General features: G+C 39.4%; 1 protein-coding gene across 1 annotated transcript in view; it reads left to right on the forward strand.

Moving 5' to 3' along the window:
• cubn (cubilin (intrinsic factor-cobalamin receptor)) overlaps positions 1-20,976 on the forward strand; it is a 195,216-nt gene extending 174,240 nt beyond the window's left edge. Inside the window, exons 57-67 of the mRNA XM_073488362.1 lie at positions 2,952-3,137; positions 5,756-5,885; positions 6,620-6,837; positions 10,668-10,867; positions 12,841-13,003; positions 13,536-13,744; positions 15,118-15,262; positions 16,889-17,070; positions 17,835-18,000; positions 18,967-19,202; positions 20,869-20,976. Of these exons, the coding sequence (XP_073344463.1) occupies positions 2,952-3,137; positions 5,756-5,885; positions 6,620-6,837; positions 10,668-10,867; positions 12,841-13,003; positions 13,536-13,744; positions 15,118-15,262; positions 16,889-17,070; positions 17,835-18,000; positions 18,967-19,202; positions 20,869-20,976 (1,943 nt within the window). The remainder of the gene's footprint in view (positions 1-2,951; positions 3,138-5,755; positions 5,886-6,619; positions 6,838-10,667; positions 10,868-12,840; positions 13,004-13,535; positions 13,745-15,117; positions 15,263-16,888; positions 17,071-17,834; positions 18,001-18,966; positions 19,203-20,868) is intronic.
• The last annotated feature ends 274 nt before the right edge of the window (positions 20,977-21,250 follow it).

Consider the following 21,250-nt stretch of genomic DNA (forward strand, 5'->3'; position numbering starts at 1 on the left):
TTTTTGTTTGATGATAACCAACAGTCAGTTATTTGTTTATGCCAACTCACCCTGGCCCTCCTAGTTCATGTCATGTTTTTCTTGAAAAAACAAAATCATGTAAAAACTATTATTAAATTATTAAAGTTTGGCCTCTGGGCTAAATTTTTATTAATCGTTTTTGTAATTCTTCGTATATGTATTCTAAGTCTCGCAAATGGTTTATTCTTCACTGGATTGGGTTGAAATTTGTTTTGGAAATAGAATTAACCCAAAGGATAATTTGTAACATGTCATCAGTTAAATAGTTTTCGCAAAATGTTACAATACTAAGTAATTATGTACTTACCCAAATGAAGAATATTTCATTTTTAAAAATTGATATCAACTCTAGTTTTCACTTTCTTTCAACTAAATGTTGATTCTGTGTAGTATTAATATACACTGCTCAAAAAAAATTAAATTAAGGAAACACTTAATCATCACAGTATAACACCAAGTTAGTTGAACTTTAGGGATATCAATCTGTCCATTTAGGAAGCACAAGTTGTTGTGAATCATTTCACCTGCTTTGGTGCAAATGAAAGTGACAACAGGTGCAACGGAGAGGCAAAAGCAAGACAGCCCCCCAAAAGGCAATGGTTTTGCATGTGGTGGCCACAGACAAATGCTCTCTCCTTATCCTTCCTGACTGATTCTTCTCTAGTTTCGTGTTCTGGTAGCATTCTTTTCACTACTGGTAGCTGGTAGCGGTACCTGAAGCCCAGCCAGGTTGCAGGTGCAAGGTTTGCTGTGTCTCCCAGCACAGTCTCAAGAGCATGGAGGAGATACCAAGAGACCAGCTATTACAGGAAGAGAGCTGGACAGGGCTGTGAAAGGTCATCAACCCAGCAGCAGGATTGATATCTGCTCTTTTGTGTGGGAAGGAACAGGAGGACCACTGCCAGAGCCCTTCAAAAATTCCCTCCAGCAGGCTACTGGTGTTCATGTTTCTGACCATACTGTCAGAAACAGACTCCATGAGGGTGGTGTGAGGGCCCAAAGTCCTCCAGTGTGACCTGTGCTCACAGCCCAGCACTGTGCAGCTTGATTGGCATTTGCAAGAGAACACCAGAAATGGCAGGTTCGCCATTGGCACCATGTTCTCTTCACAGATGAGAGCAGGTTCACACTGAGCACATGTGGCAGGCGTGAAAGAGTCTGGTGACACCATACCGCACAACCGGTTTGGCAGTTTGTCAGTGATGGTCTTGGGAGGCATATTCTTGGAGGGTCGCACAGACTTCCATGTCATTGCCAACGGTACCCTGACTGCTGTCTGTACTGGGATGAAATCCTCAGAGCGATTGTCAGACCTTACACTGGTGCAGTGGGCCCTGGGTTCCTCCTGGTGCAGGACAAGGCCTGGCCTCATGTGGCCAGAGTGTGGAGGCAGTTCCTGGATGACAAAGTCATTGATGCCATTGCCTGGCCCTCTCGTTCCCCTGACCTAAATCCAATTACGCACCTATGAGACGTTATGTATCGGTTCACCTGACCCCGCCAAGTACTGCCACAGACTGTCCAGGAGCTCACTGATGCCCTGATCCAGGTCTGAGAGGAGACACCCCCGCACACCATACGCCGACTCATCAGGAGTATGCCCAGATGTTGTCGGGAGTGCATACAGGCACGCGGGGGCCATACACACCACTGAGTCACATTATGAGTTGCCGTGATAAAATTCAAGCAAGTTGGATCAGCCTGGGATTCCAATTCTTTTTTTGGGGATTTTTGGTGTGATTTTGAATCCAGCCCTCAATGGGTTGATGATTTTGGTTTCCACTGACCTTTGTCACGTCATTTTGTTATCAACAAATTATATAATGTACAAGTATGTAAAGAATTTCAACTTGAATAATTCGTTCAACAAGATCTGATGTGTAATTAAAGTGTTCCCTTAATGTAATTGAGCAGTGTATATACGTATAGTGTTGTTTGTTTTAAAATAAACAAAGCTATGCTCAATGATGTTGAGAGTAAAAGTCAGATATTTACAACACAAAGTACAAATAAGACAACAACAACACAGCACAAGTTAAAGAAGGAAAGAACACAGAAGACAGTTTCATCCATTAAAAACAGTTACATTCATAGACAGAGGAGTTTGTTATCATAGTTTTAAACTGACCCAGAGACACAAGTGTCTGTAGGTTTAATGTTAGTTGGAAATGACTCCAGGTGGATGCTGCAGAGAAACTAAAAGCAGTTCTACCAAATGAGGTGTTTGTCCGTGGAATTTTGAGTGTCAAACAGTTACTTGAGCGAGTTGAGAATGGAGTATGAGACTGATTTAGCAAGGAAGTAATATATGATGGCATTTTTCCAATTAAAGCTTTATAAATAAATAAGAGCCAATGCCTGTCCCGTCTTAAAGCTAGAGGGGCCCAGCCCACCTTCTCATATAAAACACAATGATGAGTCAAATAGCTGTTTCCAGTAATGAATCTAATTGCAGAATGGCAAATGGGGTTCAGGGCAGCAAGTGTGGAGGCAGAGGCATTCCTATAAATGACATCACCATAATCTAAAACAGATAAGAATACGGCTTCTACAATCCGTTTTCTGCTGAACAATGGGAAGTTGGTTCTGTGTCTGTAAAGGAAACCGATTTCTTGTCTTAACTTGTTTGACAGAGTGTCAATGTGATATCTGAAAGTGAGTTTTTGATCTAACCAGATACCCAGATATTTATATTCAGAGACTTTCAATACTGTGTCCTGTGCGAGTGGTGATAAATAACTAAAAAAATTCTGAACTTAAAAAGCATTTGGAGTACAGCTGTAGGATTTGCAAGATCCTTTGAATTTAACAGAAGTTTTTACACATTTTTTTTTTTTTTCAATAAAATCCATGACATGAACAGGGGTTCAATTCTATTCTGGGTGAGTTGTTATAGAATGATCCATGTGGCCTGTCTGTCTGTTGTCTAGCACACTCCACCTGTCTGTATGATGGGCTGAAGATATACAGCCTGGCCACTAGTGGCCTTCCTGTTGCTACTGTGTGTGGTTCCAGCATCCCAGGACCCTTCACCACCTTTGGCCCCATGTTACTCCACCTCTACTCTGACTCTTCGATTACCAACAATGGCTTCATGGCAGAATACAGAGTCTTTTGTAAGTAAAGATGAGGAATAGTTGTTTTATTCTAACTAAGTAAGCATTCAACAAATTAAACAATCTAACAATCTAAACAATCAATCTTCCTAGATGTCAAGGAATGATAACCTGGCAATGGAAAGTGACATTTTTAAAAACTGAAAAGAAAATAGGAGATGGACAGATATATATATGTTGACGTTTATTTTTTTCTTCCCTACTTTTTCCAATACATTTGACATGTCAATCTATTTGTAAATGAGGAGACCTGGCCTAAGAATGACGGATAGGCCTGTAACAGGTTTTATGAGTAGACACACCTTATAGACACCAGGGTGAGCCTAAATGATGGCTGAAGAGCACAGTGTATTGTTTGTATGTGTGCAGTGGGGATGGAAGTTCAGCTCACCTATCTCACTAAGTCACAGCTGCTTACAACTGGCTACAGCCTGATAGAAGGAACCAATTGTTATCCATCCAGTTAAACTACAAGAGGCTTGATGATTTGAAAATAGAGAGTAAATGGGTCTGCTATGTAAAACAATATAGAGGTTGTCCCTAGCAGTCAAATTGAATCTGTGGTTCACCTAGAACAACTGCAGCTAGCCCTGAGTATGATACCATCACATGTCACAGGACACTCATTACCATGCCATATGGAGAGGTCAAGGTCAGGGGTAAAACATTGCACTTGTTATGCAGTGTAGGAGTAACAGAGTTAGGAGTAAAGTTGTATTTACTCACCATATATTATGGTTGGGAGGTATGATGGTAGGCATGAACATGTGTATCATGGCAGTCTGGAGTTCCTTCAACTCTCATTTTTCTGTGATGGAATGAATGGAACACATGCTACTTTGTCACAAAAAACATTCATACAGTTTCTTTCAATAATGAATTTATTATAGGTCTTCCAAAACTGTGACCAAATCTGCTGGCTCAAAAATATACTTACAGTAATTCTAACATCTGGTTAAATCTCCCTTGGTCATTTTCAACTCAATTAGGTGATTTAGCCATTCATTTAGCATTTTTGATGTTTGTTTGAGATTATTGTCCTATAGATTATAGAAATGTTTCCATGCACTTTCTTTAGAGCATCGGATCCACTAGCAGGCAAACAGCCCTACAGCATAATTCTACAATCACCTTGCTTGACAGTTGGTAGGGTGTTCTTGGGGTTACCTTCTTCATTTTTGTTTCATGTGACCACAAAGTTTTCCTCCAGAAGGTTTTTTCTTTGTCCGTGTCAACTTCCATCGAGTTTTAAGGTGCCATGTCTGGATCAAGGGATTCTTTCTTACACGGCAGCCTCTCAGTCATGTTGATGCAAAACATGCTTGACTGTGGACACTGACACCTGTCTTCCAGCAGCTTCTAAGTCATTGCAGACTTGCATTTTGGTGGTTTTTGGTTGACTCTTGCTCATCCTGACCAATATTCTCTCAGCAACAGGTGAGAGTTTGCATTTTCTTCCTGATCACAACTGTGCCATGCACTTTATATTTACAAACAGTTGTTTGCACAGTTGATTTGTTGACCTGTAACTTCCTTGAAATGGCTCCAAGTGATTTTCCTGACTTGGAGACAATGCTGAGCTCATTAGACTTTCCCATTGTAGTGTTTGTGGCTGAGTCTCATGGGTGTATCAAACAAGCCCTATTAAAATGGGCCCAGAAAAGTCATCAGCTGTCATCAATCAGAATCACTCAGAAGAAGTTAGGAGGCCATGCAATAAAGCAAATTTGATTGACACAACTTTCTATAATCACCAACATGATTGTTCAAGTTGCTGTATATTTTTGGAATTGTTCACATTTTCAGAAGACCTATAATAAATTCATTATTGAACTAAACTTCATGAATGTTTCTTGTGACGTAGTAGTATGTGTTCCACTCATTCCATCACAGAAAAATGAGAACAGTAGAAATCATTGGAAGTCAAGACTGTCATGTTATACATGTTCTTTGCAAGTGCACGTAAACATTTGACCATGACTGGATTCTCGCGTGACCTTGTGAATCCAGCTGCTCGCAATGTAAAGAGATTTGGGCAGCGAAGGTTGTAGGCAGCAGGACTGCTTTAACCATGGTTTAACACAGGGGTGGCCAGGTGTGTCCCCAGGGCGGGCCCTGAGTTATAAAATGGGATGCCTGGTGAGGCTAAATGAAAGAGGCATGGTTGTGCACCGCTCGCAAAACATGGACAAGTTTGTTACAGGACTTCAGGAAAATGTAAAGCAGAAGATGATTCTAAAATGTGGTAGAAGAAGAGAGTGACAAGAAAACATGGAGGAGGAGAGTTAAGAATGTTAGTTTTATTGCATGCTTTCTACTTTGAGGCAGTTGTTTTGATGGAAGTTTCAAATCAAGTGAGAAAATCCCACATAATAAAGTGTGTTACAGTGTCTTATTTTAAACCATTTCTTAATTGAATTAGAACAGTTACTGTATTATTATATATTAGCATTACTGTCACATAAAATTAAATATACAGAAGATTAGGGCCATATCGCCCATCCCTACCATCTATTAATTTATAGATGTATTGTTAAATTGTACGTGTGTGTGTGTGTGTGTGTGTGTGTGTGTGTGTGTGTGTGTGTGTGTGTGTGTGCGTGCGTGTGTGTGTACAGCATGTGGTGGTTTCTTCAACAGCTCTCTGGGTACAGTGAGCAGTCCTGCACTCTCCATAACCAACTACCACCACAACATCAACTGTACCTACCATATCATGGTTCAAGCAGATAGAGTGGTGGATCTCAAGTAAGATTGCACTGACTGTGCTAACAGCATTTATTGGACAGCAGCACTAAACTGTGGAACTTTTTGGTTTACTTGAACTGCATTTGAGACGTACCTTTGCAGATATGAAGAGGTGTCACACAAGAATTTCTTTCATTCTGGTGAAATATTACTCTTAGGAGCCAAGATGGCTGCTGGCATTTAAAAAAAGAAGTTAATAAAAAGTATTAAACTCTTGTTGAACACGTTGTTTCACACTGGTATTTCTATACTGGTATTCTACACTGCAAATTACAATGGTATTCATACAAATATGAGCAGTGGAGGAGAAAACGGTAGGGCAGAGACGGGAAGAGGAAGAGCGAGTGGAAAGACTTGTCTTGATTTGAAAACATATCCAGATCTAACTGAACACATCCTTGCTTGTCACTTGAGGAAAACATACCTGAGGCTCGGAAAATAATCTAAAACATCTTTAATTTGAATTTTCATAGAATTTGCTGAACGCAACACCATAAGAACAGGAACATTTTGACAGAATGAAAGCTCTGATGGTTCCTATTGTGGCTTAGGTTGTACTTGAGAGGTTCCATTTGGCCACAGTACCAACTGGTGGTTGTACTTTAGTCCTTTCAGTAATCTGTAACTGTGAATGAGAATGTTGGTGCAAAAGAGATTTAAAAAACCTAGAGAACTGGCTGTAAAGCTTTATGTAATTTTTCCTTTCAGCTCTTTACGTTCTTCTCTCTCTACAGGTTTAACAGCTTCCATCTTGAAGCATCTTCTTCCTGTCGCTATGATTATGTGGCAGTGTATGATGGACCGGACACATTAGCGCCTTTGCTTGGGAAATTCTGTGGTGCAGTGCTCCCGCCCGATCTCCGCTCCTCCAGCAACCAGCTGTTCATCACTTTCAGGACAGATTCTACAGTGAATGGGATTGGCTGGAGGGCGACTTACAGTGAGACACTCGGTAGGTCAATGTTAATGTATTTGTGATGCTAGTTTAGGATAGGGATGCTATTTCCATTTGGTAGCAGCTCATGCTTGCAATAAAAAATGCAATAAGCAAAGACTGAAAATTTAGCTGTGTGTAAAGATACATTGTCCCAGATGACAATGTATCTCATCTGCTCTGCATCTATTTGGTATTCTGCTGTGACGATGTTGTATGGTCTGTCTATACATGTGATTATGTTGGCTGTATTGTAAGGACCTCCCATGGCATGGCAATGGAGGAACCCATTCTGTGTGACTGCAGCACACACTATGATGTTACCTGCGTTGTCCTGGGACATTCAAAATAGCTCTGTTGCCAATGTTGTTTCTCCTTTTTCTTCTAACTTTAGTGTGGTACAACTCAGCCTCAGTGATGTATCTGCTGAGGTCGGGCTGAACTCTCTGTCCAGCCCTCTGTCAGTGTTTATAACATATTCAACAAATTATGCTCAAATCTCTTTTGATAAATATGGTCCTCATTTTCTTTGTCCACGTCCCCCTTCTTCTACACCCCTGTTCTTCAGCCGGCTCATCCTCACTATTCCTCTTTGTCTTACTGCAGTGTACCTTGCCATACATTTTTGTTGAAGACAGATACACTCAACGGTTGCCTTTTTATAGTGCTTACACTTGACTGGGAAGTTTACAAGCAAGCACCTAATTCTTTGTACAGTTTATCTGATATCGGCATGTATGTATTGTTTCTAAAACATCATAAAGTTGCTCCTGGACCATCATTTCAACAACGTCTGCACTTTAAACAAGCCATTGTGGCTCAGTGGGCTCGGAACAGGACTCTCACCTTGGAGACAAGTGTTCCACTTGTAATGTATTGATACGGAAGCCCTGAGGGGCAAGTGAAGATTTTTTGGGAGAAAGATTATCACGGTAAAAAGAAATGTTCCCAACAGTTCTTAAGTCAATAATATAGTAATAGTAAACAATTTAGATCAGACTAAGAAAATGAATCACCAGAAAAAAAAATTCCTACACTTGTGCCTCAGGGCTTCCGTATTACATTATGCTGTTGGTATTTTTATTTTGTTTGTTCAGTTATTATTTCTTTTTTTCAGTTTTCTGTTGCTGCTTGGTTAGATTTAGACAACAAAAATGCTTAGGTTAAATAAATGATGGTTTGGGTTGAAATAGACACTTGCAGATCATTTACCATGCATTAGAAAGGATAACTTCTTCCCATGTGTGTATTTTTCAGTTTTTTTCCTAAAATCGCTAAGCAATAACATTAGAAACTGTGACTGGTCAGTTGCAATTATGGCCTTGGAGCAGATCCAGCTATACTATACAACAGTTTAGAAACACTGAGATCATGCTCCCCCACAAGAAAATTCTGAAGACTATAGCGTAAATCAATGCATTTTAAGGCATTTTGAGAGTTAAAATAACACAAGAAATAATGTCAGTGCTAACACATAAGAGAAAATTGAACTACAATGGAACAGAAGATAAGTAACAAATATGGACAATTTTGAGATTAGTTAATTAGATTAAGTTGTGTTGAAGTCACCTTCGCTGTCAAACACTTTGGGATTGTAGGACGGGTCGGCTGCCATCCCAAAACAACAGTTTTTGACGAGTTGGGAAACCCAGAGCTTCATTATTTGACGAGTTGGGACTGAGACTCAAAAATCAACTTTTCTTTGAAAGAAAATTACTTCGTGTTCCACATATTCCATGTAGTATAAATTGATGAAAAGATGCAAAGGCCTAATATGTCCTTAAATTAAGTATATACCAATCCATCATATGCCCTTTAAAATAAGAAGATACTGTAACATATACTGTGACATGTCAGTTACTTTCGACCACTGATTTTAACGTATAACATGCTAAACAAAAATGGCAAGAGTAACCATACCTATAGCATTCATGCACAAAACATGTATTCAATGAGCTCTTCTATCACAAGATACACGCTGTTTGCTTTGACTTATTGTGAAAATGCGAATGCTTGAAAATATTTATAATATTTAATTACAAAGCAAGATGAAAGTGAGAGGATTTTAATTGACTAACTTATTAGAATCAGGGCTAAAGTTGGCTTACTTTGTCTAAGATGTCAACAAAAATGTATGCCTGGTAGCAGATAGATGCCATAGATGCGCCAGTTTGATGCTGCAGGAAACTTAGAAAATAGGAGCTATTTAATAGTTTAAGTAGTTATGTTGTTGTAGGCTTTTTTTTTTGCAAGTTTTAGAAATAATAGTATTAAAATCATAGCAGTGAACAAATAGTAAAAGTTAATCATTTACATTTTTTTTCTTCCCTCGTTTGTGGCGCCCCTTGGATGGATGGCGCCCTTAGCATTTACCTATACTGCCTATGCCACAGACTGGCCCTGGTGAGCTCAGAACTTTAACGTAGTTGCTGTGTCTGCTTCTGTCCCTGTGGTGTAACTCACAGCCTAATTACTTGTTTTGTGTGTGTAGGTCAGGTGAAGCCCCTCGGACCTTGCACGTAAACGTCAGGACTGTAAACGTGCGCAAATCATTATATATACAGTATGTCGTGTAACGAGTTGCATGTGCTGAACTGTTCAGCTCTGCTGGCAAGATAACGGTGAAAACCCTAATTCAAAACACAGAATACAACTAAGCAGTTTTAGCAATCCGCCTCTTTATTTTAACATTTCTGTAAATTTATGTATTCAAATTTTTATTAAAGATTGAGAAAAAATACAGAGGACATGACCTTGTTGTCCTCAATGGTAGCTCATTTGGTTCATCGGGTGGTATTTTAAAAGGCAGTGCCTTGAAATGGTGCAGAAGTGACAACATAATATAACAACATAATAAACTGGACTGGGTAAAGTACACTAAGGATGGGACAGAGTCGTCTCTGTTTTCTGAGACGGCTGAGGTCCTTCAACACCTGCCGGACTATGCTCAGGCTGAGGGTAGCGGACGCCAAAAGACTGAACAGACTGATCCGCAAGGCCAGTGACGTTAATAGGAGGACTCTGGATGCTTTGTTTCTCTCTAATGTGCAATAAGTAAGACAAACAATGTGCAATAACCCACACTTCAACTGTAGCATTATTTATTACACTGTATATATGGATATATTCTAGTAGAATGTACATTTCTTGTATTTTTGTTCTGTTTTTGTTGTTCTTGCTTATATATAGTTTTTATTTTTCTGCATATTTCTGGTACTTTGGATGGGAGCAGCTGTAATTTCCCCTCGGGGATCAATAAAGTATTTCTGATTCTGATTCTGAACATGTTACAGTTGGTTTGGAAAAGTGTGCGGCTGAGAATGTGCTTATAGTTGTGCAGATCTGGATTGAGGTTTTGCTCCTTGTGTCTGTGTTGTTTTCACATTTAGTATTTAAGCGATCGTAAAAATGTGTATAATGCCATTTATTTACTTGCAGTAAATAGAATGTAGCTTTAGCTTTTATGCACTCTAATGTTGATGAACTACGGGTGAAAAATTTACCTCACGACACACTTTGATAGACACCCCCCTCCATTTGCATAACTGTGAAAGAAATGCATAAAAATAGTAAAAAGAAGTACAAGAATAAATACTTTTGTGGAGATGAATAGGGAGAAAAAGCAAAAGGAGACGAATACAGAAATAAAAAATAATTTAAACATTTATAAACTGATAAATTAATAACGCTGTATATATTTCCATAAACATAAATTCGACACATAATATCTTTCATCCTCCCAGACATTTTTTTCTGTAACTACTTTGAGAAGCCAGCCAGTTGCCCATGCTATAATACATGTGTTTTAAGATGTGGTTAATAAGTGTTTGTTTCTGAATTGCTTGCAGGTTCAGCACAGGGATGTGGTGGCTACCTGTCCATGCCGATGGGCATGTTTGGTTCTCCAGATCCAAACTTAGATGAGCTGTATGAGCCCCGGATGGACTGCCTGTGGATCATTGAGATGCCAGTCAACAAGGCTGTCAACCTGACCTTCAATTCCTTTGAGCTTGAAAGCTCTTCTACTTGCCGCTATGACTATGTCAAAGTAAAAAGCCCACAGCCACTAAAATATAAATATGACTTTTCTTTCATTAGATCATATTTTAATTGAATACTGACCATCACACAACATGAAGCTATGCTGTGTCACGTTGTTGCAACAACTCACAAGCAACTATGTCCAATATCCAAAATTATGATCATAAGTGTTAATTCATTGACTGGGAGTCATGATGAATGTTCAACTACATGTTTATTCACAGAAACGAGTCAACCAGGTGGACACCTTAAGTGAAACAGCCTGAACAACCTGAGATTACGTTCTATGTTTATGATCTCATGAGACTTGTGCTGGCTACTGCAACCACATTAAATAGCTTGTTGCGGATTGTATTCAAAGGCTGGTGGTTGGTTTCAACCACAACTGGTTTGCCATAGATAGTAACATAATACTTGTAGCAAGCACAAACCACTGCCTGTAACTCCTTCTCTATCTGTGTGTATCTAGTCCCTGTCTAGGTCAGTATGCGTGAAGCATGGTTTTTGCACGGCATTGTGGTGAAGCACTTGTGACACAATGTTTTGAGCTTGTCAAAAGCATCCTGTTGGCGATGCGTCAAGCTCCTACCCAAATTCTTGTGCAGCAGCTGGCATAGTGGCGCTGACAGTTTACTTAAGTTTGGAATGAATTACTCCAAGGTAGTTTATCATCCCAAGGAAACGCTGGAGAGTTGTTTTGTCCCCTAGGGGTAGCATTTCACTGATTGCTTTGTATTTTGTTGGCTCTGCTTAGTCCTGTGTTTGTGAACACTTGTCCGATGTAGTTCACCTCAGCTGGCCTGAACTTACACTTTTTTGGGTTGAGTCAGAGCTTACCTGTCCTGCTCGTTCCAACATTTTTTTCAGGTTTATGTTGTGCTCTTCAACGCCCTTGCCACCAACAAAGTTGTCATCCATGATTATGGCACATGGATAACCAGCACAGATTTGTTGCATAGCTCTTTGGAAAACTTCAGAGGCAGTGTTAATGCCAAAGGGCATCCTCAGGAAGTAAAATCTGCTGAAATGTGTTGTGAGTGTCGTGTAGAGAGATGAGGTATCATCTAGTTTGATTTGCCAGAAAGAGTTTTTTGCATCAAGGACAGAGATGACAGTAGTACCCGATATTTGTGCTGCTACCTCCTCTAATGTGCACATGGGATGGTGAGGGCACATCAATGTCTTATTTATGTTCCTTGGGTCTATGCAGATTCAAAGATCGTCAGTCTCTTTTTTATGTGCGGCAACCATGTTGTAGACCCATTCTGTGGGCTTATCCACAGGCTCGATCACTCCTAGAGCTTGTACTGTCTGGAGCTCCTGTTTCACTTTTTCTGCATCTCTGTGGTGGGATGACAACTGGTGTCATATCTAAGTCCACTTTCAACGAATAGGTTGCCAGCTTCATCTTTGAACAGATCTGCATATTCCTCAAACATGCTCTGTGACAGAGTTTGATCCTTCACAGTGTTGCCACAGCTGACCAGTTTCATAATTAGGAAATCTTTAAGGCCTTGGATGGATTGTACGTTTTCTATCACAACATGAAATTCCAGGTTGTATGGCTCTTCATTTTGCCTGAACCGTAGAATCACTGCACTGATCAGTTTGATCATGGCTCCTCCAAAAGCAATACGTTTAAATTTCTTGCGTCGCCTCTTAATGTGTTTTAATGTGCATGTTGACTTTGTACGTGTCTAGAAACATGGCATTACATTTGGTCCAAACTTAGTTTAACAAACTAATGATCATTAGGATTTGTTTTACCTTATGTTAAATACAGTAGTGGATCTGCTGTGTGTTGATTCATTTCTGCAATTTGTGATGCCAAATGTAATAATCAGACACTTAAAATGTTTCAGATATGTCATTATCCTAAAACTAAAGACTTGTATGACAATAATGCATTGATAAAACCACTGACATTAATGGATTTTCTTTTTTCTATTATTGTTCTTAATGTATGTGTATCTCCATCAGGTGTTTGATGGTGACAACATGCATTTCCCTCTGGTTGGGACATTTTGTGGAAACTCCATCCCTTCTTATTTTGTATCAAGTGGAAACTTACTGACTATCCACTTTGTCACTGATAGCTCAGTTCAGAGACGAGGCTTCAATGCCACATACAGAGCTGTGCCATGTAAGACATTTCCTACTCTTTCACACACACACACACACACACACACACACACACACACACACACACACACACACACACACACACACACACACACTGCACTCTTAATTGCTGCAGACATAAGTTGTTTACTCTGTGACAGTAAACGTAGTGAGAAAGATAGGGGAGTACCTGGGTTCCACTGGCCAGAGGTCTCCTTTTTTGTTAATGCCATTTGATTTTCCATAAAAATGTACTCAGATAACAGGTATTGTGCAGAAGCATAGAAAAAGCCAAGCTTGCTTTTTTTTTCTTTATGCCATGATTTCAAAATCACAAGTGAATTATTTTGGTATCTCAGATAACAAAGCTAATTTTCTCTGGAAAACAATATAAGTTATAAATAGAAAATGTCTTTTGATTCCTTGAAATCATGGGAAAATTGTGGAGACCTTCAAAATGTGTGTGCTTCATTTGATCAGACCTGATTTAAACCTACAAGATCATGATTGAACTGTATAGTTACAAGCATTTCTGTGTGTCTGCCCTCCTTCAGTGGTTTGCGGTGGGATTCTAAATACCACAACCACTATTCAGACCCTGACCTCACCTTCCTTTCCCAATGCCTATCCTCCTTACACCTCCTGTCGCTGGATCCTGGATGCTCTGCCGCAGGAAACCATCCAAGTTTCAGTCCAGAGCTTTGTCCTCCAGGCTAGCCAAAGCTGTGACACAAACTTCCTGGAGATAAAGGATTGGCCTGTGGTGAGTTCAAAATCAAATGTGCAGTTATCTTAGGCAACAAAACTTCTGGAAAACTTCTGAAAATCACTGTTCTCTAAAAGATCAAGGTAAATAGAGTTGGCGAAATTGACCAATCTCTAATGTATAATTTGTTGTGTATCTGTAGATACAATATTTCTCTTGAAATGGACAAAATAAAATACATTTAAAGAATGATGGGAGAGCTCTAAACACAGCTAGAAATCAAATTAAACAATCAGTACGAGACATGTTGTCTGCTTTTTCAGCTATGTTGTCCATCTGCAGAGAGTTGACAGGGTGAAAATGCCAGGTGGCCAGGTTAATTTATTTGTCATTTTTACAACACAGGATTGTACAACGAAATGCAAATTATAGTCCCTTTATACAAAACAAGAAAAATATTTTTATGGTGGAGTGTTAAGGATGATTTGAGGAGTCTCACAGCCTGAGGAAAGAAGGGTCCCAAACTCAAATTAGCTTGGGGCCACTGCTGGTATTGTCATCTTATAGGAGGGCCACTTCAGCAGCAAAGTACTACAAAAAAGCACAATAGTTCTGAAAATGTTTTATTTCCACGATTAACATAACAATACAAAAATGCAAACAGCAGTTTGTATGCATTTTATATGATTAATTCTAAAAAAAATTGTGCAAATCTCTAAATAATAATCTTAAAAAACGTATTAAAACCATGCACTGAACTATAAAATTAAATACATTTGTACTTTATTTCTTGCCAGACACCTAGACACCTTCTGCTAATATTTTCTGCATATTTAACAAAAGTAGACAAATGTAAACAGAAGTATTCATCTGTATGTACATTAGTTTTAACAGTGCAAATCTTTCTTCCTCATAAAAAACTTGCTAAGATAGACCCCTTGGTGATACAGTATCATCAGCACTTTATGGACCCACATGTAGTCATGCGGCACTTTACTTTCCTGGTGTAACACAGAGCATTTAGAGAACATTTTAGTCACTGCCAAAGTAAATAGAGTAGGACACAAGCAAAACACACCTCTTTTTTAACACTGATATTCATATGCTGACATGCATACCATACAATGGTTTCCAAATAATGTTGCATAAATACTGTATATACTGTATACACTGCTTAGAAAGAGAGAGCTCACCTTAAACGGTGAGACTTAGTCCAGTTGTTTAGTCAGCACCAGAATTCGATTGACAGCTTTCACACCAGCCTAAACAAGCCAAACTAAATGCACAAATGCCAGAGAGTTGGTTTGGCATGTTTGATGTGAGAGCACCCACAAAAGAGGTTGGATTTGACAGATTTCTCAGTAAGAACATCAAGCACACTTGCAATATTATAATATCCATTCTTAATGGGGTGATTTATGTGTTTCCAGGGAGACTATGGACAGTCACAAAGGTTCTGTGCATCAGATGGACATCCACCAGACTTTTACAGCTACAGCAGAACCATCCTCGTGCACTTCAAATCTGATTCCTTCATGACAGGAAATGGCCTGAGTTTCACCCATCAGATTGCCAGTAGGTACCTGTAGTAAACCTGTCACAAGATGAAGAACCAGCATCCTGCTCAAGTAGAGGTGCTATTGCTTAGTTGTAAATGTTTTATTACATTAATAATTCAATGGGGGGGGGGGGGGGGGGGGGGGGGGGTTGTACGCTGGTGTATTACATTATAGCGTTTGACTTAATGCTAATAACAAAAAAAAATAAACATAGGTTGCAAGACAATATAGACAACTTTACAAAAGCATATTGGTGTAGTGCTGATCTTTTTCCATGAATGTCCGTGCAATATCCCAGTGTCCTTGAGTGTTCGTGTCATAGTCAAAGAGCAAGTTGGAGGCGCGTTCCATGCTTAGCAGATCCAGATAGTCTCTAATCGATTCCGATTAGTGCAAAACATGAAGGCTTGTGTTGCCTCCAGTTCGTAAGGATAGTTCTCTTTGCAGAGAGAAAGCCCAAATTCATAAAGTAGTGTGTAGAGCTTGATTTGACATGTTCCAGTGATTGGCCAAGAAGGCATGTGATGGGACAGACAGGTACATGAACCTTAAACATATCTGTTAGCACCTTTGTTATGCCAAGCCAGAATGACTTGACTGCCGGGCAGTCCCATAGACGATGTAATAATGATCCATGCCCCCCACAGTTATGCCAGCATTGATCTGACCGATCTTTATTTATTTTGGATATACGAGAGGGTGTCATATAAGCTCTGCATAATATCTTAAATTGTATGATCCTGTACCGAACACACCTAGATGACACAATACCCTTCTTCCATATAGCATTCGACTGTGACACACCAAGATCCTTCTGATGAGTGATATATACCCCACTTGGTCTATATGAATCAGAGATGGAATCACTCTCTCCAGTCTAAGAGCAAGTATCTTTGCTAGAATCTTATAATCATTATTTAAAATACTGAGAGGTTGATAGTTTTCCATCTTTTTATGGTCTTTTCCAGGTTTAGGCAAGACAGTAATGATGGCTCGTCGCATAGAGGGAGGCATCAATTCAGTTTCAATCGCTTCATTAAAGAGCATTAAAAGAATAGGTGAAAGAACTTTGCTGTAGCGTTTGTAAAATTCTGTAGTGAAGCCATCTTCACCAGGGGTTTTACCTGATGCTAGTTTGCCAATCGCTTGCTCAATTTCTGACTGAGTGAGAGGAAACTCCATCTCTGCATTCTCCTTGACACTAAGAGCTGGGAGATCCAGCCCATTAAAGAATTTGTTAAGATCTTGATCCTTTGCCTTATATTCCGATGTATAAAGATTAGAGTAAAACTGTTTAAATGCCAAGTTAATAGAGGTATTATCAGTATCAGTTCAAGCACCACTGTATATGATTAGGAGAGGTGCTGAGATGTCTGCTTACATCCCAAAACAATGGCGATAAAGAGAATTTAATTTGTGCTTCTCACAGGATTAGACAAAATTTAACAGCTCATTTCAGAAACAGTGTCTCTGTTTATCTGGACGATTCACAGGAACACACACACAGTTTCTATTGAATCCTTTTCCCTAACAGATAGTCCTGGTGAAAACTGCACAAGAGGTTTTGAAACAGTGGTAGGGTAGTGTTGGAGCTTGGTTGCAGATAAGCTCTCTAACTGTGGTGGTGGTGGTGGCTTTCCAGGTTGTAGCAGAACCTATGAACAGGAATATGGCTACCTGAAGAGTCCTGGCTGGCCTGACATCTACCCCCACAACATGGACTGCATCATTATCCTAAATGCACCACAGAACAGCCTCATTTCCTTCTTCTTCAACAGTTTTGATGTGGAAAGCCATAGCAACTGTCAATATGACTACCTGGAGGTAAAACAACCAGCACACATGCAGAGACACACTTATTATTTATGTTATTGATACTTGGAACAGGAAAGGGACCCTTTGTCACAAAGTTTGAAGTAAACTATTGTGATAATGTTCTCAAGTTAAAGCTGCTGTAAGCGTTTTCCTATTAAAGTGAGTGTCAATAATATATTCTGACAGTAATCACTGTTATAGAGTGTTTGGTCAGTAGCCCATGTCTCTCCTCGCCCTGCTCATTTAGTAAAAGACAAATTCAATATTCCATTATCCTTGCCCACTTTATCCAGTCAGGATGGAGAACTCCATAAAGGGACGGTCTTTTATGCCTGGGGAACACACAGAGAGCAGAATCCTCCTGTGCTGTTACCCACATCGGCAATGGTGGAACAGGGAAAGCTACCAATGCCAGCACTCCTGGTGACAACTTATACTACCAAACAGACCAAGTAATGACAAACGCTTGAAGAAAAGAAAGAGACACAGAGAGCTGTCTAAAAAAAAAAAGACTTGTGCAAGTGAGGTGATGTAGGGAAGAAGGAGGGGATTGCTATCTGCAAAACAGACTGGAAGTCAGCTGAATAGACGGCAACGCTTACAGCAATTTTAAGATCTCCCTTCATAAGAACAAAATGGTCTAAACCAGGTAAAATAGCCCCAAGCCAAATAGTGAGTCTTTATACATTAGATGTAAATGTGTGTTGGTTATCTAGCTGTGACCTCTCTGTGTTGTGTCAGTGTAAACCACATCACTCTCTGTTGTTTCTCAGATCCGTAATGGCAGTACAGCGGACTCCCCACTGATTGGTAGGTTCTGTGGCAGCACCCTGCCCAACCCTATCTTCCCACAATCCAACCTGCTCTACCTACGCTTCAAGAGTGACTTCTCTAATGCCCGAGATGGCTTTGAGGCCACATGGACAACATCCACCCATGGTATGAACTGAACTGTGTATACAAATTATTTGAAACCATGTCCCGTTAAACAAATATTTGTAAACATGGTTTTATGAATGAAAGTGAACATTTAACCAATCTGACCCCACTTTAATCAACTGAGAAGGACAGGGCCAACCCTTTTTGTATGATGTCAGTATCTTTTCAGTGTCCCTGGTTTGCAGTTTCAACTTTTTGTCATGGCTTTGATGTTGATGAGAAGATGGACAAGGAGAGTGTGATTTGCATACCTGTACCTAAGGTTTACTTCGACCCTAGCATACAGCAATGGCTTCCTCAAGTTCCACTGAAACTCCCAAACCAAAGTCTGCTTCTCTCTGATATTGTTTTTCATAGAACTAGGCTTGGCTGAAGTTCTTTTTTACCTGATATCAGAGGTCTGCTGGAACAAGCTCTGACATTACCTAATGTCAGCTATCACAACTATGTGAAAAACAATAGCAGAGAGAAACAGACTAAACATACTTGTGGTTTGCAGGGAAAGTCACCTCAAAGGACGCTGGAACATGTTGACAGTTTCCTCATTTTTAACTTTTATTAGAAAATAAATGAAGACTACATACTTTCAGTTGATATTTTTTCTTTCTTTTGTTTCTTTTCAGTCTAAATTTTAATTGCAAAACTACAGTCACTATCACACTGATCAGATAGCTGACATTAGCTAACGTCAGCCATGATAGCTGATATTAGCTAACATCCAGCTCGGTTCTATTTAAAAAAAAAAAAAACAACAGAGAGAAACAGACAGTTTGGATGTGTCAGTTCAGTTTGAGAAGTATGCAAGGGTCAGTTGTTGTAGATGTTTATGTTATAGTTGATCTTTTTACAGTTTTTCCATTTTTATCACTGTCATAATAATACTGCTACGTTCATGTTTTCATGTTTGCTTATGCTGCCATGCTTTAACTTTAGTCTGAGTCTTTGTTTAATATGTTTGTTTACTAGGTTGTGGTGGCACTCTGTATGGAGACCACGGCTCATTCTCAAGTCCCAACTACCCAGGAAACTATCCAAATGGTACCCACTGTGAATGGGACATCATGGCTCCTAGAGGTCGTGTGGTGACCATTACATTTGCCCAGATCAGTATTGATGATCCTGGAGATTGCCAGAACAACTTCTTAAAGTTGTATGATGGCCCAGACACCTCCTCCCGGCCTGTTGGACCTTACTGTGGAGTGGTATGTAACTCAAGAAAGCTAATTTTTAATGTAGCAGACTTCAGGGGATATTTACTAAGCCATACACCAGCAAGGGCAAAACATTGTGCCCCTAAATATGATCTGATGCAGGCCTGATTTGATGCACGTGCATGTCAGAAAGAAATGGGGTTCCTTACAAATAACGGTTACTTCAAGTTCATTTTATCAGGTAAAGTTAAGTAGCCTACAGTTCAAGTATATTTTCCCAGTCTACTTTATGTAGTAAGGACACAAATATCAATGTATGCCCACTAATAGTATATTTGCAAGTGTACTACATCAATACTTCTTGGGACTAAATTTGTCCACATTTTTAGTTTAGAAACGTATATTTCTAAATACACTTAAAGTGTATGATTAGTAAACTTTGAGTACATAACTAAACTATACTATACTATATTATACTATACTATACTGTGCTATACTATACTATACTACAAGTAGTAAGCATATAGGTTGGTTTAAAAATACTCTTATTTCATTAAAAAGTTTTAACTCAGGCTGCTTAAAGCTACTACTTTTGTACTTGAAAGTATACTACCAGCTAACTATTTAGGTATTTTTTATATTTGAAATATGCCTTAGCTGTACTTTCAGTAGACTAAGTTAACTCAGTGGACTACACAAAATTCACATGGCATATTTAAGTCCCTCCCTAGCTGCCTGAATATTGATATCACACTGGACTTGACCTACTATGAGTCAGAAAAATAAGCAGGAGTAACACGTGCAGTCTTATCAAGCAAGCCAGCTGATTGGTTAATCCAACATCCTGAAAGGAGGCTGGTTTGAAGTGGAAAAGTGGAAAAATACATTCACATTTCACCCAGCCATATACAAAGTATTAATGAAACAACTACATAAACATGTGTGAATTACACCTGTGCATATATACTTGCTGGCACCCCGAAGACGCATGTTGCCTTGAGTCAGATGTGGCTCAGATGGTAGTGTTGGGTTGTCTATTAAAAACAGGGTTAATCCCCAGCTCCCCTTATCCACAAAATGAAGTTTGAGCAAAGTACAGAACCTTTATTTGCTTCAGATGGTTATGTTTGCTGTGTGTGAGTGTTTGTGTGAAAATTGCACAGGATTAATGTACTATATACTTAAATGGAGTCAATATACCAAGGCAGCACCACCTCTTCTATCCTTGTATCAAACAAGGAAACACAGCACTTTGTTAGTTATCAAGCCACACAGAAGTAACAGTGGATGTGATGGAATGAAACTAACTACTGATGACTTTCATTACTAGTTAAGCTTGATTTATGCTTCTGTTGAATCAATGGCGTACCTATGGCATAGCCTCTGCATTGGTGCATGCCATATGTTGTCGCAGGAGCCTGAAGCGCAACCCCCCTGGGCTGGCTTGCCAAAACCAAGTCATTCTAACTTGATTTTGAGGGATTCAATTCATTCACGTTTGCATATTTCCTTCATGTGTTCTTGACTAAAGGAATGACATAGAGTCGACATTATGGCATTATTAGAGACATACCTCAGATGACAGAGACGCTGTGTTTTTCTGTATATTTCTCGACTAATATGCAGTATACATTACATATCTCTGGAGAGTCAATAAGGACTATGATTTATATTTTTAATATACAAGTATGAGTTTCTCCTCTCTTTGTTTGTTCAGGAAACCAACATTGCTCCATTCACAGCCTCCTCCCATCGAGTCTGCATCATTTTCCAAGCACAGTACGCCACTCTGCCATCAGGGTTCAGACTCACCTGGAGCAGCTGAAAGAAGGCCCTTTGCACGCACGCATGCACAGTTGCTGACTAATGTTCTAACAAACGTTTTAAAGGTTAATGCATACTGTGCATTACTTTTCTAATCAAACCAATGTAAATAATAAATATATACTGTCATTTCCTGTCTTAATAAATACATGATTCAAGAAGAACAACAAGCTGGTCAGTCATCTGTCATTTAAGATATTCATTTTATTTTTATTTTATTGATGTTAATGAGTGCTACAACTGACCTGCTGAGACAGTCTTGCTGGAGAAACAAG

Source organism: Pagrus major, chromosome 19, assembly GCF_040436345.1.
Source record: "Pagrus major chromosome 19, Pma_NU_1.0".
NCBI lineage: Eukaryota > Metazoa > Chordata > Actinopteri > Spariformes > Sparidae > Pagrus > Pagrus major.